At 37.6% G+C, this 17,880-nt stretch overlaps 1 protein-coding gene across 1 annotated transcript in view; it reads left to right on the top strand.

Moving 5' to 3' along the window:
- CLEC16A (C-type lectin domain family 16, member A) overlaps positions 1–17,880 on the top strand; it is a gene marked incomplete at its 3' end in the record, with an annotated part of 64,664 nt that overhangs the window by 37,451 nt on the left and 9,333 nt on the right. Inside the window, exons 19-22 of the mRNA XM_008949833.1 lie at positions 8,862–9,013; positions 9,731–9,935; positions 10,754–10,918; positions 17,269–17,415. Coding sequence (XP_008948081.1) covers positions 8,862–9,013; positions 9,731–9,935; positions 10,754–10,918; positions 17,269–17,415 — 669 coding nt within the window. The remainder of the gene's footprint in view (positions 1–8,861; positions 9,014–9,730; positions 9,936–10,753; positions 10,919–17,268; positions 17,416–17,880) is intronic.

Raw genomic sequence — 17,880 nt, 5'->3', positions numbered from 1 at the left:
GTAGTGGACTGAAGCACAGGTACTGTGCAGTTCATTGCATCTGTCTTTTTATTTATGACTCTTGTTATTTCTGAGGCACTTGCTTTTACAGAGAATACAGGGTATCCCTTTCTTGGAACATGTAGTTTAGACCAGAGGTTATCAATACTTCTCTCTGTTATGTATGATTGTAATTTCTCTTACTTGTCCATAATGCCAGATTAATTGCGAAAGTAATGGTCTCTGTATATGTAATGGTGTCCAAGGTTATTTCCTTCTTCCAGTGTGGGATGCTGGATAAAAATGGTTAAAAGAGTCTATATGTAGAAAAGATGGAAAAAAAAATGAAACATAACAACAATTAGCCTGAAAATTATCTGTCAATATGAATAAAATATTCTAAAATTAATGATGTAATACCTACTACAAAACCAGGGTTTTTTAGTAGTTGTATTAAATTAAAATTGCACTGTTGATATAGAACATCACACTCTTAAAGTCATTTGCTGCTTTATGGCATATTATAAACCTTAACAGGATTACAATTGTATCTACTCCTCTCTGTGCTGTTGTTACATACTTCAGTTTAAATACAGTTTCCACATAATGGTGGCAGGTCTGTGCCTTAGTGTATTCAGTGCCTTATGATCCTCTCACAGAAGGTTTTAAGGCCTGTATTTATTTATTTGGGGACCACAATATGTAATTACAGCAATGAATTCATGTTGGGTTTTTTTACAAAGCATCTGGAAAATGCTTTCCATATACTTCAGCATTTATCAATAAGCAGAAGCTTTTCTAGAGCTGGCAGTTGGAGTGGGTCAGTTAAACACATGGCTTACCCCACTGCTGGAGAAAAGAGCCTGTATCTGGAAAGGGAGTGTGGCAGGTAGTTTGGGATCTCAATGTTTGGAACTGAGTTTTCCAAAACCTGAAGTAAACTAGAAATGGCTGTAAAAAGTCCTTGATGTCCTGTTGCGTTTTCTCCTATCCTGTCTTGAACAGTCAGTGCCTGAGGTGGAGTTTCATGTGTTGGCTCCTACAGACTTTTCTTTCCTGGTTGGTGAGAAAGGCATGGACTTATTTCACCTTCAGATCACTTTGGCGGGTGTTAGACCTGTTCCAGAGCAGTGGCACTGGTGTCCGTGCCCACAAAACATGATCATGTTTCCAGTGTTGTCTTGGGAGAAGCTTTGCTAAAGTAATACTATGTAGTATGGAGATCCTTGGATCTGACCCTGACAGCAAGTAGACACTGTTTGCTTTTGAGAAGGGACTTTTTGAGTATCCAGGGTTGTGGGATTGGTGTTAGCTGTTTTTCCCTTTTTTTCTTCTGTTGTTTTGGGGAGGGGGTTGGGGCTTAACCTTTTCCTTGGGATGTTTTAACTTTTTCTCCTCCATTTCTTCAGGTCATCTGAGTTGGTTTGTGTTTGTTTTCTTCTTAAACTTTTACTTTTAATAATTAAAAATACACTAGCAAATACTCTGCATTTGCTGAGGCCTTTGGTAGGCTCCCCATTTACATGTGCATCAGTTTATATATTTCGGTTGATAACATTTTTTAAAAAGCTTATTACTGCTTTTGTTACTTAAAGTACTTGAATTGAGATAGCACAGTGATGGATTCCTAGTGTGTGTGGTAGCATAAAGACAGTTTCCAGTTCAAGTCTTTTCTTTGCCCAAGAAAGAGAGACAAAATAATCTCAGCATTTTGGCATAAAGCACACAGGATAGATGCTGTTGCATAGGTGCTGTATTTTGGGAGGAACCTTAGCAGTGGGCAAAAGCTGACCCAAAAAAAATTATAATTCTGTGCCTTTTTTGATTATCAGTTTGGAGATACTTTTTGATCTATCAAATTTTCCTCAACCTGTATTACTACAGTGTTTTTAAATTTTTCTGAGCGTTGCAATGCCTCCCATGGCTGTGCTCATTTGTGTACAGACAGTGTCAAGAAGGGGTAAAAGTTAACAAGATCCAGCAATTATTTCAGCTACTGTTTTGGTTTTGAAAAATCCTGCATAACTTGCCTTATCAAAATGGCTTTGCTTTGGTTTTCTTTGGTGGTTTTTTGGGGGTTTGTTTTTTTGCCAGAATGCAATACTGGCGTTTTATGGCAGCTTGATGAAAAGGTTAAAGTTTCTTGTAAAGAAGCATTTTACTGTTTTGATGTGCATGTGTTCATGGTAAACCTTTAAGTGTAATTGCAAGGTTCTCAATGCTATGTATTTAGAAATGAGTCAGGTTTTCCATAGAAGGTTCACTTCATGTTGTGGGGTATGCTGCCAACAGTGAAATACACTGTTACTTTTCAATCTTGTTTTTTTACTGTAGTTCTATTGAAGCACTCACCTGTTATGTGATAACTGCCTGCCTTACGCTGCATGTGAGTTTGTAGGTGTCTCGTGTAGGTGGCTTCTTTAATCTTACTCAGCAGCTCACTGTTCTGTGAGGTTCACTGACAGCTCAAATTAACAGCTTCGGTGCCTGGTTTCAAGCTGCTGATTCTGTTAGTGACAACGTTTTCAAAGCAGTGGCCAAGAGGTAAAGATGATACATTTGAAGCCATTATTTCTTTGCTAAAACTGGTTAAAGGAACATAGTTAAGTCTCTTTGTTCACTCTGTCTCTGCCAAATAAACAGGCTGTATAAAGGCCATCATAGTCAATCTTTTTTTAAATAAGATTGATAAATTTATCATAGAATAACTGAGGTTGGAAGGAACCTCAGGAGATCTAGTCTACCCCCCTGCTCAAAAGAGGGTCATCTAGAGCAAGCTGCCTGTGGCCCTCACCAGTCAGGTTTTGAATGGCATCCAGGATGGAGATTTCACGGCCTCACTGGGAAGTCTGTTTCAGTGTTTGACTACCTTCACAAGAAAAAAGTTTTTTTGGGTTTTTCTTCACTGAACATAAACAGTACACTATGGCCAGGAAAATGAAACTTTGTTTGCATAAGTAGCATTTAATTTGAACATAAACCACCTAGACAAATGAAAGCTTCCTACTGTAGTTTAGGAGGAGATTTTGCTGTGGGTAAATAACACTTTTTAGCTTTTAATTTTGATGAATATATTAAAATAACTTTAATTTTAAGACTGTTAAGTATACCAAAAGATATTTTTATTTTTCTTTCCCAAGAACTGATGTTTGGGGTTTGTCTGTGACATTTCTAAATATGTTGTCATATTTGAAGAGAAGAGAGTAAGCTAAAAGTATGATCAGAGACATGCTCTCATTTCAGCTACATGTACTTTGTGGGAACACCTTAGGTAGGTGCTTGACTTGTTGCATTCTTTATGCAAATGCTTCTGCATAGTCTTTCGGTTGCGTAGTCTGTGTAGGGTAATGCTGTGTAACAGGCTGATCTCCATTCCCATGATTTCCTTAAGTAATGACACTTCTTTGAGTGGAATACTATGATTTTCTAAGTTTAACAGATGCTTTGGAACTTTTAGAGCATACAGTTGCTAAGATTACTTCAGAGGTGAGTGAATTTTGAGCAGAAATAGGTAGTCATTTTAGGTTTCATTTTGCAGAAGAGAATATCATATCTGGTTTTGTCTTCCTACATCACTGTAGGTGCCAGTAAACACAAGTCTTGAGCATTTTCCAGGTGATCATGAAACACTAAGATGAGTGTGAAGGTCTCATGATATTCTGACAACTAAATTTCTTCAGTAGCCTACACTAGTAAATTGATGAGTACTAGCACACATGGTACAAGAAAATGTATAATGCTGACTATGCTTGAAACTTGATAAGTATCTGGGAGGAAATCACATCTATAAGGAATTCCAGCAGATACTCCTTTTAAATGCCAATATCCACTTGAACCTGAATACCATCAGGGGGCAATTTTTTTTTTTTTCCTGGACTGAGTGCCATAACTCCTCTCTAGTGTGTATGATGTCAAGTATTACATTTACTAATAGTAGTGTGAAAGAGCTCAGTTGGATCTGTTTGGTAAGAGTTAATTATTTAATGTTTACTTGTGATAGTGGTCTTTTCTCTGTTAGGGTTATAAGTACAGGTTGGGAGTACATTTAAAATACATGTGTGAGGTAGGAATAAATGCTAGATTTCTATTTAACAACTTGGAAACTATGTTAAAAATATAATCGATGTATTTAAATCATTTTTGAAAAAGGTATATTGTCAGAAGTGCAATAATAGGAGGTGTCATTTAGGCCATCTCATAAAGTAGTGCTCTATCCATAAAGACTTCCTGCAATACAGTCTTTCCAGGCAAATTGTTGCCTGTGTTCATGCAACATTTTTACCTAATTTGACTATTCTTTGCTGCAGGCAGCTGCAGTCTTTGAACTGTCCTTCCTAGGCTGTATTTCCTAAAAGTTGTGTTTTCCTTGGAGAAAGTCCAGCTCCATCTCTTGGAGGTGTGGTGTCCAGATGGGTTACAGACTTGGCTTTGCAGGAGGGGAGGTGTGGCACTGCTGCTCCCCTGGGAGCTGACCCCAGCTCTTTGCCGCAGCGCCTCGCTGTAACCCCCGCGGCAAACTGCAGCAGGGCTGGAGTGTGCTCAGCTTCAAAGCCTTTCGGCTGAATGCGGTTGGGTGTCTGTAGCTGTTTTATAGCAGAGCTGTGAGTATTCTCAGGTCACTTCACTGGAAATGGGTTTAACCACACTTTCTCTTCTGTTTTTGTCATGAAGTGTGACTGTAGCTTATGACCCTAGAGCAGCTGTGAACTGGAAACCGTCATGTAAATGGGGTACATTCAGTTGTATAAACTCAAGAGATTCTTGTAACCGTTGCCTAATAAATGAGTAATTTTCCTTTCTGTTCTTTGATAAACTTTTACAGTAATGCTTGTAAGTTTTTATCAGATCTGAAATGAAAACATTTTCTGCTCTGGAAAACAGCTTCTGCCCTTTGAGTTCTTCACCTTAAATACTGAGTTTTTGTAGTCAGGCAGTTGAATTTGTACAGCAGTGATTCCAAGTATTTTAATCTGCTTGCTTGCTGTTGCACTAAAAGTTGCACATCTACTGGACAAAACCAAATATTTCAGAACTTAATAATTCTGTTTGGTGTTGTGGCCTATATGTGGTGACTCTCACAGTAGATTTGCCATTAATTTCAGCAACCTCACGTTACCTATTTGGAGAGGTCCACATCCATTTACTTCAAGTCTTCAGCGGAAAAGGGCTGTTGCAGAAATTTATATCAACTGAAATATGTTGATGGACTAATTGGATTAGAGAATGAAAGAGGCGATAAAGAAAGGGTTCCAGGTTAAGAAGTAGCCAGACATGTTCCAGATTCCTGTTCTGAAACACATCTGTAATTATTGACAGCCTTAAAGGCTTGTTAACACTGGTAACTCTTCATACTTGCTACTGAAACTGCTCCAAAAAAGATATCAGCTGAAAGAGTTGATGCAATATAGAGGATAGGCCATATAGTGATTCTGTCCTTGTTTAGTCATACCAACTGTTTGAGAATTAATTCCTTCTCAGCCAATAGGTGTATTCATAGGGATTTTCTTGGTTTGATCTGGTTCTGTGGCTTGGAAAAAAACATTGCATGTATCCTGTGCATTTCATAAGACTTCCCTGAAGCTAGTTCTGTTTGAACCAAAGTGTATTGCTATGAAAATGTTAGTTCTTGGTTAGAAGCTTTGTCTTGTGAAGGAAAGGACAACCAATTACGTAGTTTCATCAGGCAGTTATTTTCACCATGGGACTGCTGCCAATTTGTAACTTTTATCTGTTAGACAACTGTATTAAATTTCTTACCTGTGTCTAGTGTTTATGTATGGATTAAAATCTTCCTGCCCCCCAGGTATTCTTTGAACTGTTAATTGAATTACTAAGCTTTTCGCGTTTAAAATACAGAAGTATTTCTAAGTGTTGTGTCAGTTGCTGGTCTTTCAAGTTTTGTTCAGCCTGCTTTTTTTAAAACTTTGTGTACTTCACCTGGCACAGTGTTAGGGTAACATGCCAGTGTAAGGCAGGAGCATTACCCCATTGTGTGCTTTCAGGGATCCTCTCTGAGATTTTATTGTAGAAATACATTCACTTTGCTGTCAACTGTAATTTCAAGTCTCTTTTGGCAAACTTAAATACTGTCTACAGTCCTTCCTACTAGAAGCATTCAGTTTTTCATTCCCTGATGTGTATAACATTACACATTTCAAAACAGTCAAACAAGTTTCGGTGTTTTATGCCTAAATTCACAGGCCAGTTCAGGATAAATGACACTTGAATTGTTTGTTTTAGCATGACTTAGAAAACTCGATATTAACTTCAGGCTTTCCACTTATAAACAAAAAGGTGGAATAATGTAGGTATTAGAAAGTAATGTCTGGAGGGATATATTAGAGCGATACCTCTGTTTCCACTTCTAGAAGTGCATACATAAAATATGAATACAGGTACATTTTTGGATCAAAAATTTGAACTTTTGATGCATCTAATATATTGTTATCTTTCACTGTTCAGACTGTTGTACTAGTGACATTCTAATAGTCTTGGAGTAGGATTCTGTTGGCAAAACATAACCTACATTGTCATTTTATATCTTCTACAACTTTCTGTCTGGTGTCTCAGCTTCTCCTCTAAAAAAGGAATCAATCTGCCATAGGCTCATTTAGTAATATTTGCCAATTCTGTATGGATTTCTCCAGCCTTCTAGAGCATATGAGAAGGTAACACCAATCAATCCTCATGTAACTGAGTCACGTCCTGCGTGTACTGCAGGAAAGTAGCAGTGTTGTATTTATTGATTAAACTTGTTGTCTCAAATTTCAGAAGCTCACACTGAATTCACACTACATTAGCATTAATTGTACTCTTTTAGCTGCATGAGGATTCCATATTTCTTCCCTTTCTCTTCTCCCACCCGATCAATTTTGAATGGGTTGTGCTGATGAAGCATAATTGGTACAATCATAGAAATGTTAGTTGGAAGAGACCTCTCAGTTGTGGTGTATGGTATTTGGGGGGAAGAGGAGGTTGGTTTTGGGAGGAGTGTTTGTTTTGGGGTTTTTTGAAACTTGAAAGCCTTTGGTGATTGGAATTCCACAGCCTTTCTGGGTAACCTGCTGTGCTGTTTTCTGCATGAAAGAATTTCTCCACCTCCCAAAATGTAACTTGTGGCTGCTATCCCTAGTTGTGTGACTTGCCACTGCGAAGAGCTGTATGCTTTGCTTTGAGCTTGTGTCTAACCCATAGATGTTTCTAGTCTGAAATAGTGTTAACTATGTGTTTAAATCTTTAGATAAGTAAATCTAAATTTTACCATTTTGTATAACCTGCAGCCTCATTCCTATCCATTTGCCATTTAGCTAGTTCTTCTGGTTTTAATTTTAGGAAAACAGTAGTCAGATATTTTTTCCATTGTTTCAATTCAGATACTGAACATAAAGTTGAATTTTAGCATAATTATTTTTATTGCATTGTGCAAATAACATGAAAAATGCTAAAGCTGATTTTCAGGTGCAGGATCACCCAACATCAGTGTTCAGTATGGAAATCCTGCTGTAAGCACTAGGGATATATTGTGTTCTGTGGGGTGAGAATCGCTCCCTTCACGTGGATACAAAAAATCTGAATATGTAGATACTGTAAATTATACTGTTTATCAAAGTGATTTCAGCATATAGGCACACCTAAAAATGTACCTCAAAAAGAGCACATGTGGAACAGGAGGGAAGAACAGCCTTGCATTTTAATAGCAATTGATACCTATAGCATTGAACCCTCATTTTAGGAAAGATGGTTTCTATCCTTTAAAAAAACAAACAAACAAACAAAACAAAACAAAAAAAAAAACAACATTGCAGGAGATAGTTAAAATGCTGCAACTTAGCTGACTAAATCCATCAAACCATGTGAAGTACCATCTAGAATTGAAAGATGCTAAACTTGGTAGGACAGCGTGTGTGGTCATAAAAATCTTTTATTTTTGCTATAAATTGTACTTAGATGAGAGAGGACAAGAGACCTGTGTGTGTTAAGCATATGAATGAAAATATGACTCTGAAGCAAAGGTAAAAGGGATTTTGTAAGATTAGTGAAGGTCTGCTAGGAGGGGTCAGTGCCAGTTTCTGAGGTGCTCAGTAGACATCAGCTGGTGTAAAGTAGGTGAGTTAGTCACTTTTGAAGAATGATGAGTTTGAACTGGAAGAGGTTTTGTGAGGAGATGCAGGAGAATCAAGGAATTTATTTCTTAGGATCTGTATTTTGGGACTTCTTTGAAGGATCCTAGAGTAATGGTTAAGAGAGGATATCTTTATTCAATATAAATGAATAAAATGAGTGGGTAAAGGAGAAAATGTCACCTCAACAAATATTGGCAAAACCTGGTAAAATTTACATGGAGAGTCCATATAGTCCTGAAGCTGAAAGTCTTCCAACAGTTGGAATAGTCAGGTTTCAGACCTGTAGAAGTGTAGCTTGGGTTAGAGTGGAGCCTAATTTTGTAGTGAGGTAGATGTGATTGCATGCAGTGCTGTAGGACTGTCTGTGATCTTTCAGCAAGACTTTTCAAGGTTTCCACTTCCTGAGAAAAATCCACACTGTTGCAATTTGACCCCTGAAATTGAGTCACATTTTATACTAGGAAAAGGTAGTGAAGGTGGTGAGAGAAAGTAAGATGCATATAATACACATCAAATATGTAACTTGTAACCACTGTTGTTGAAAAATATCCTGTCCTTTCTATGTAACTATAAATATGACCAGGAAATTCAAAATATATATTTTTTTAAAAATCAATATTGAATATCTTTAAACATGTGTTGTAAAGGTGATTACATTTTTATATACTAATGCTTTATGTTACATGAGGATTCTGGGTTTTGGATGGTTTAACTTCAGTGGGTATGTAACTTTTTTCCTTCTTTCCTCCCTTCCTGCAGATAACAGTGACCTCATTGCTTGTACGGTCATAACAAAGGATGGAGGTCAGGTTCAAAGATTCCTGGCTGTGGATATTTACCAGATGAGTTTGGTTGAGCCGGATGTTGCCAGACTTGGATGGGGAGTAGTTAAGTTTGCAGGCCTTTTGCAGGTAAGAGAAGTTTTAATCTGGGTGGTTAATTTATTTCAGCTGAAAATCTACATTTATGTTGGATAAATAGTAATACCAATATTAGTTTCTACATTTAAGCTCCATACTGTGCTTACTTGTGTCTTCTGCTACTAGTCTTTTTTCTAGTTCCTGCCTTTTAAACTATTTCTGGTTTTCTGAAGAAGTTTACATAGCTAGCTAGAGGCACACTTGAAAATGAGGTAACTTCCCCAATGTACATCGGGCTGCGTTCGTGTGAACACTGAAGATGTGTACAGTCAGGGCTGAGTCCCAAGCACATTCCTTAAGTGGCACACTGATGAACTCTGCTAGAGTTCTGACTTTTCTGCATGGGTAGGGAAGGTGACAGGATGTAACTCCAAACTGGTCTGTGCTTATCTGTTAGATTCCAAAAGCTTTAAGAAGTTTCTTTCATTGAGAAACTCATTTCTCTCATTTCATGTCTCTTTCTTGCCTTAGCCAACAGTCTTTGTGTATCCTAAAAATTTGCTATGCTCAAATAACTGGATTTGAAGCTGGTTTAATCTCTACAAGTAGAACTTGAGTCGTCATTTTAGTCTTTTTTTTTTAACAGGGAGACCTTTTTTAGGAGCTTCAGTAGAGCATTTGTAGGGTTTTCTCTTAGTGTTGATGTTGGATCCGTAGTTTAAAATTGCAAACATTTTCATGAGTTACTTGCCTTCTCTTTCTCTTTAGGATATGCAGGTGACAGGAGTAGAGGATGACAGTAGAGCTCTGAACATAATAATTCACAAGCCTGCCTCAAGTCCTCATTCTAAGCCCTTCCCTATCCTTCAAGCTACATTTATTTTTTCTGACCACATTCGCTGCATTATTGCGAAGCAGCGTCTCGCAAAAGGCCGTATCCAGGCCCGGCGTATGAAAATGCAGAGGATAGCAGGTGAGTGGTTATTCTGAAATTATTCTGAGAAACAAGGCTTGTATGTCATGGCAAGTCACTCTGTGACATAAGGATGTGTTAGAAAAACCTGAGAAGTGGTATGCCACAGAAGAATGTAAACCACTGCCTAGTTTCCAGGCAGTAGCTTTTATTGAAGTAGGGTATGTGTTTTCATATTTAATGATAGTCTCATCATAGAACAGATGAAAAAGGAAGAGTCCTGTCTTGCTACCACCAACTGCCAATCATTTCACAAAACTCAGCATTTCTCTGTAAATGTGATTCAGTGGTGGAAAATTCAAATGCCCTACTTAGAAAGCAGATGTTCTTCTGCCTTGGAGCTGAATTGGAGCTCAGCTTGTCTGAGTCCTGAGTTGGGTGGTGTCCTGGTGGTGGTCTTGATAATGCTTAATGCTTGGATGTGCTGACGATGAGCAATCCAAAATGTGAAGTGGGCTAAATTTCTGTATTTTCAGGAAATGCATGCAAAGAGGTAAAGCAAAGAATTAATTAGAGTAAATAGAGTGATTAAATTATTACTTTAATATAAAGTGAGTGAAGAATAGATTAGAGCTTACCAGTAAACTGAGTGAATTGTTGTGTATTGAAAAGGAAACTCTGAAATACAGGAAGGAAAACAGGTGGGCAAATGGGAACGGACACCAGCTATCTCAGTTACTTGAGTTGTCCAAGGCAATTTATATTAAACAATCTGGTTTAGTCTTAATAACCCAAGCACGTTATCATTTTTATTTTCACTTACTCTTCCTTTTATGTATTTTTGAGTAACAAAAATTATCAATTGTGATTAAACATAGCTCTCCTGGATCTTCCTGTTCAGCCTTCAACTGAAGTTATGGGTTTTGGACACAGCTCTGCAGCTGCAGCACACCTTCCATTTAGATTTTATGACCAGTCACGACGTGGTAGCAGTGATCCTACAGTGCAACGCTCTGTTTTTGCATCTGTTGATAAAGTTCCAGGTAAGATCAGAATTGATTATCAAGTCATTTTTGCTTTGTGAGTTTCATCTGCAAAAGTTGAACTGTAACTTGTATAAGCAGTGAAAAGCTTACTGTGATGTTTCTTCAGAATGAGGCCTATGGAAAATTTGCTCCAGAGAAACAAGTAATACCTGAGTCCAGGTGTGTTGTGAGCAGAACACCAATGGCAGTTTCTCCAAATACACTGGAAGCTTCATAATTTACCTTCCTTTACAAACAGAGTTAGTTTAAACCATGTTCTGCATGCTCAGTATTTGTGCAACACATCTGTCAGTTGTGCATAGTTCCTCCTTTAATTTGGTTATGATCATTTTCTTGCCACTTAGTAAAAATAGCTGGAATTCTATGTACAGCTTTGTTTGGCTTAGAGCTAGCAAGACAGAAGTGCCACAGCTACTTCTAAAATGTTAGTTTGGAATTGGGATTAAAAGAAAGATTCTAAATCAATGAGCTCTTTGCTCTTTTGCCTCTTTGTTTTCTATTTCACAGATTGACTTCTCTGCAGATTTTTTTTTTTTCCAGAGGGTGAGCTTCTCTCCTTTTGGATTGAATCATTGTAAAGTCAAATCTCATAGTGCTTGAAAGTACTTAATTTTGCTGTATTTTACAAAAAAGTGCAATCTTGTTACCACCAGCTGCGATCACTTCACAAATCTCAGCATTTCTCTGTAAATGTGATTCAGTGGTGGAAAATTCAAATGCCCTGCTTAAAAAGCAGATGCTCTTCTGCCTGGGAACTGAATTGGAGCTCAGCTTGTGTGAGCCCTAAGTCTGGGGAACAGAAGTAATAAAAGCATTTAGATTGCTGGTCAAGTTTTTCAAAAGACAAGTGTACATTTTATGTCAGGAGTGTGTTTCCTTATTTGACACAACTTCCATGGAAAAGGTGTGGTTGAAAAGATGCCAGTGTTACTGTTTCTGAATCAACCTTCTGTAAGAAGAGCACACTTATGTTCATAACAAGTGACTTCCTCTACTAATTCTTTTTCTTTTTGGGTGGTGGTGGAGGGGGTATTGGCAGTGGTGCCACATGGCAGTTTGTTAGGTGACCACATACTCACTTTGAATTCCAGGAAATGGAGGCTTCCACTGTATACACATGAAATGCAGAGGAAAAAGTATTTTGATGATGATGATGAAGTCATGACAAGGAATGGGATAGTTTCCTCAAGCAGTACTAAGTTACTTCCAGTGTGAGATGGTTGTGGAGTCAAGTATCCCATGCTCCATAATTCTGGGGTACACTTGCCTTTATTGCCCATAAGTATATTTAAAGTGTTCTGTGATTTCTTTGTGCTAGGCAAGAATAGCAGAGGAGAACTGCTAGTTCAGTTTAAGATGCGTTTGCTTCTTCCAGTTAATATTCTTTGAACCATTCCAAGTTTGATATTTAGTTATGACTGCTGCTTTTAAAGACCCAACACTGCTGCCTTTTTTTATACCTATTTATATTACCTGATCATCAGAACTGTGGGCTATGAACTTGAATACTAATCTTCAGGTCATCAGCAGAATGATATAGAACTAAGTTATTTCTGTGCAAAGGTATTCAAGCAGAAGTGCCAAATTAAGGTAGTTTGACTGCAATATACAGCTGACATGTGATAAGAATTACTATTGGTGTGCAAGAAATGAAAGACACCATTGAAAAAGAGTTAAATATGCAGCATGCCAGTTTGTAGTTTGTTTGGGTTTTTTTTAGTAGGAAACAGGCTTGAAAACACTCTTTGGCTGTTTCCATTTGGGGAGTTTACTATTAACAAGGATTATTTTCAATAAAAAAAACCAGTACTTCAAAATAGCACATTCAGAGACTGAGTATTCTCAAATCTTGTGTTTTAGTTGTTGACATATGCTTTCTCTCTTTCCATGCCAGTTGAACTACAATAAATATTCTAATTTCTTTCAACCTGTAGAAAGGATTTCTCTGGTTGATGGGAGAAAGCATGGCATACTTTAATAGTAAAGTTCCTTTGTGCATCAAAGCACAGTCAAAATAAATGCTGTCTTCCCAAGGAATCACTCATAATGAGGATGTGCTGGCAAGGCATAAAGAGTATCAGCCATGGCAAAGAATTGAGGCCTCTGACCAGTGGATTTGAAACTGCCTGTTAAGTATCCTACATGGATGAGGAGAACTGTGAATAAAGCTGCAGTCATCACCTCTTGGCATGTGCACACCAGTGTGGGGACTAAAACCAGTTAATCTTTTTAATGCTGGTTGAAGTTGCACGAGCCACTGGCAGTGAGGCTCCAAGTGTGACCAGTTTGTTTTGTACATGTTTTTTCATAGCAGAAAAAACATTTTTTTTGCATTAAAACAATTATTCTCCAGTTTTATGATGTAATGGAGTTTCTTAAATGTAAACAATCTCTACAGGTTGATCTTTTAAGTGCATCAGGTTTTCTGAGTTGGAATAGCACTTTGCAAAGATGCAAAATACCTAGTGAAAGAAAAATTTTCAGTCATGTAAGAGGTTTTTTTTTCATTCATACCTGCAAAAAAGCTCTAGTTCATCATTTCCTTGATTTGACTAGCCACCAACATGTGGGAAGACATGAGAATTTTCTATAAGATAACTATGCTCAGGACAAAATAGAAAGAAATCAGAACACGCACAAGCAAAAAAAAGAGACATTGGGGTAATGAAGATATGGTTTACAATGAAAAAACAGTTTCTGCTTTCTTGGCCAAGGTTTTATTTCTGCTTCTCAAAGTCTTGCTCGTCCTGTTCTCTGCCACCACTACCCTTTTTCCTTCTCTTTACCTTCAAATTTTATTCTTGGGAGGTCTTACAGTTCAAGCCACCTTTCACGTGAAATCATTTATAAGACAGTAGGAAGATTTTCTCCAATTTAGGAGAAAAATTTGCATTAATGGCTTAAGAAAAAGTTCTTTTAAAGAAAAGCTAAGAAGCTATTTCAGGTTGTGGTATGAAATTTTAGCATGAAATTTTGTTGCTGTTATGTAAAACATGGCAAAAGGATAACTGCTGTTACGTATTTTATGAAAGAAACACAGTCTTAAGAAACCTTGTGATTATGGAAATAAGGTCTTTTCCAAGAACTGGGAAGGTACATCATTATAGTAATACCTTCCTGAGTCTGAAATAGAAAGTTACATTGAAGCACAATCATGACTACTGGAAAGGAAGTATTTGTGTTTGTAACTAACCTCTATCACAGCTTGAGAGTCATAAAGTAATAACAAAGGCATTTCTGGAACCTTTTGAGTGTTATTTTACTTCCCGAAGCCATGATTAATTCTGCTCACCTTTTCTTTGCAGGTATTTCCTGAAGGAGTTTCCTAGTTAGAATATTTGTCCTTGGCCAGTTTTTGAGTGATTGAGACATACCTTTCCCTCCTTTCTAAATTACCTTCCTGTGGCACACTGAAAATCCTTCCTCTGTAATTAAATTGGCAGAGAAAATTCTGAAGGTCATTTGCAAGCAAATGTGTTGGTGTAAGGACAGGAATCTCTGAGGGCTGTTTTGCAGAACCTTCAGGCAGTCAGTCTTGCTGAATCAGGCTAACTCTTCCTGTGATAGTCCTCCTTTACTTCTTCTGCTGTTTCGGAGAGGGTGGAATATTTCTTCTCCCTTGAAGTGCAGACTTTTGGTGACTCTAGAGTGCCTTGGGTGGGTACAACTTTTTCAAGAACCATAAGGGAAACAAAATAGACTGATCTAAGCTGTTCTATACCAATGGCTTTAGTAATTGTTCCAAAACCAAGTTTCAGTTCACTTTAACAAATGGCTTTGCCTCACTTCTGTGGTCACAAGTCCATTGATTATTCCTTGATTCTTACCCTAACTGGTGTTTCAAAATAGGAAGTATGTATGAATAACCTAATGCACATTTCTGTATTAAAAACATGTGTATCAGAAGTGTTGAGGTAGTTTGTGGTTAACTATTTTTGCAGACTGTCAGGTGTCACTTTAACCTCAGCTTAATTTACCTAAGTGGTTGTAGAAGATCAACTAGTTTGGTTTCTGAAATAAAATACATGGATTTATTCACATATATGCAATAATTAGCTGCTTAATTAACAAATGTTTTTTAACTAAAATATCTTGTGATATGGTGGCTATTTAATTCTTTCAAGTGGCCTTCATCTTGGACACAATGAATTATAGCTTAAAATAAGAGAAAAGCTTGGTAAAATGATATTCACCGATCTAAAACTGATACAGTACTGCAGCAATTCAGACAGCATTGTGTTTCTGCAAGTACTTTTGAGTCTAAGCTTGGAAGGTAGAGGGTGTGAGCTAGGACCACAGATTAATTCACATTATTAGCAGGTCTGATGTTGAGTAGGTTTTTTTCTGTCTTCCTTGCTTCATCCATTCTATGTTGGGGCTTTTTATTTCCCCTTGTGGTATGTGTTGCTGCTAACAGCATTTTCCTGACTTGTTATGTCTGTTTTAAAGCTTTCACGTGTTTCTTGTAACGAGCCCATCTAAAATGAGTTTTGACTGTCTGCCTGCTGCACAGCCCCAGCAGATTCTCCATAGAGAAGGTTCTCTGAGAGAATCATCCATCCAGTGTCATGCCAGATTTCCCATATAAAAGAATAAAGAATAGTGTGGTGCATTTGCTTTCTGTCCTACCTGACTGTCAGATACGTCCAGTGTTCACTGTGCTGTGAATGCCACGAGTAGTAGATTGTTAGGTGTCTCATCACACACATAGCGGCTTCTTGCAATAAATCAGAGGACTGTCAATAAAAAGTAAACTCTTGCATTGAAATTTTCCCGTGGGAGAATGAGGAGGGCTGCAGAAGCAGCTGAGTTGTGTGTGTCATCTGACATACAGCCCATATTGAAGAGAGTTCGTTTGCTGCAGGATGTTTTTCAACTTCTGAAAAACTTCATGCTTTCAAAACCTGAAGAGATGAGTAAAAGCTTCCAAGTACTAGGAGAAGTGTCCACAAAGGGAAGCTTTACAAATAAAACTGAGGAATTACTGTAGGCTTGTTGTTATGAGGAAAGTTGCTGAGAACCACGAGAAGGGTGTAACCTTCTAAAGAAAGTAAGAGATCAAGGACATATGAACAATGCATTGATAGTTGTCTTCACTGGATTTCTGTGGGAAAGACAGTTCATGAGCTTTTCTTTCAGAGCCTGTTGTAAATTCTAGCAGGTAGTTCCCTAGTATTTTAACATTAGAATACTGCTATGCTTGTAGCATTCTAAGGCTTTGATTCTTCAGCATCTTTATAATACTGCTGCAGTTCAAGATCAAATAATTTACTTCTATAACAAGAAAACTATGAAAACTAAGCTAAAAATTCAGCTGAAAAATTGGAGCAAAGAAGGAAAACCAAGTGCAAGTTGAAAGATACAATGAAGGCCGTGGTTTTAATCTCATGGGAGATACCCTGATTTGTTCAAACAGTATATAATGGCAAGTGAGTTAGCAGGTCATCCAAGACAAGGGTCTTCAACACAGGGGAATCAGCAGTGTATGAAAATAATTTCTGAAGTTTTTCAGAACTGGAGTATTTTCTCTGCAGGTGTTGGCATTCTGCACTATGTGTTTGGTGCAAATCAAACTTGTTGTCAAGACTGGACCTTTTATGTTGTCACTGACCAACTGTTTTCTGAAACTGGCAGAGAAGCTTGATGCAAGGATTAAGTGCTCTGATTTTCTTGATCCAAAGTCTGCTGAAAGCCAGAGCATGCTTAGTTGAAATGATAAACTCATTTTTTTTTGTTAAATGTAAATATGAGCTTTAAGAAAGCCTTGACAGTTGCTGGGAAACATAAGATGTTTTAAACAACAATGTATTTGTCAGATATAATAGAACATAAGTACTTAAGAAAAAAAAAATTTATTAAAGTAACATGGTTTTGAAATGCCAAGTGGTTCTCTTGGTTGTTTCTTTTGCTCAGTATTCCAGCTCCTTCTCCAATACAAGCTACATTCTTACAAGACTGAAGTTCTAAAGTGTTCTAATTCTTCAGAGATACTCTTGTATCTCTGCTTATGTTGAGGTGATACAGTGGTCAAGTGTATGCCTTCAGCATTCATAATCTGTGAATATCTGCATTTCAATATTAAATTTCATTCAGAATTGTTACAAGTGAGTTGTGTCAACCAGACACATTGCCATAATCCCTTACTCTCTACTTTCTTATTGATCATCTGTAACATGTTTTGAGTAAGGTGCATTCAGATTTTCGGGCTTCTGAGATGCAGGTGGGAGAGGGTGCATCTTCCGGGTCACTACACAAAATCAGCACCACTTTGATGCAATATTTCTTACCATTTCTAAATTTGTTCATGCTAATTATTAGCTCATAAGCTTCATTGTCCTGTTTTGCAGGTTTTGCTGTAGCCCAGTGTATAAATCAGCACAATCCATCACCCCTCTCCTCACCGTCGCCGTCCAGTGGCAGTGGGAGCACAGGGCGCTGTGATTCAGTGATGGCAAGCTCAACATCCACTCCGTCTGCTGCACAGAGCCCAGCAGGTATTAAGTCATGATTTTCAGCCTAGGCACTAAGGGATGTAAGGCTTTTTGGTTTTAGGTCACTTGATCATTGAGCAGAACCAATTGAAGTAAATTATAGTGCAAATTTTAATGACCTCTTCAGCTTTCTGGAAATATAGTAAATACTTGGCATCTTTCAGCAGTGATTTTTAAGTACTGGTGAATTAATGTCCTTCTTGTCTGACTTGTCTCCTAGCATATACAATTTACAGTGTTGTTGTGATTTGGTTTTGTTTTTTAAAACTGAAATATTGCTTTGCATAAATTAGCAATGTAACCTGTTAGTCTTTCACTATAGTGGATAGGTTTATCTCCACATGAAGCATCTTTTTTTGAAGTGAGTGACATTTGCTTTTGTATGTTTATCTGGTATTTGTTTTCAGTTGTAACATTGGGCCAAATATGAAATAGTTATTTAGGATGCTATTACTGTAAAGCTTTTGC

Source organism: Merops nubicus, unplaced genomic scaffold (assembly GCF_000691845.1).
Source record: "Merops nubicus isolate BGI_N331 unplaced genomic scaffold, ASM69184v1 scaffold6891, whole genome shotgun sequence".
NCBI lineage: Eukaryota > Metazoa > Chordata > Aves > Coraciiformes > Meropidae > Merops > Merops nubicus.
This window is presented reverse-complemented; position numbering and strand designations above follow the sequence as displayed.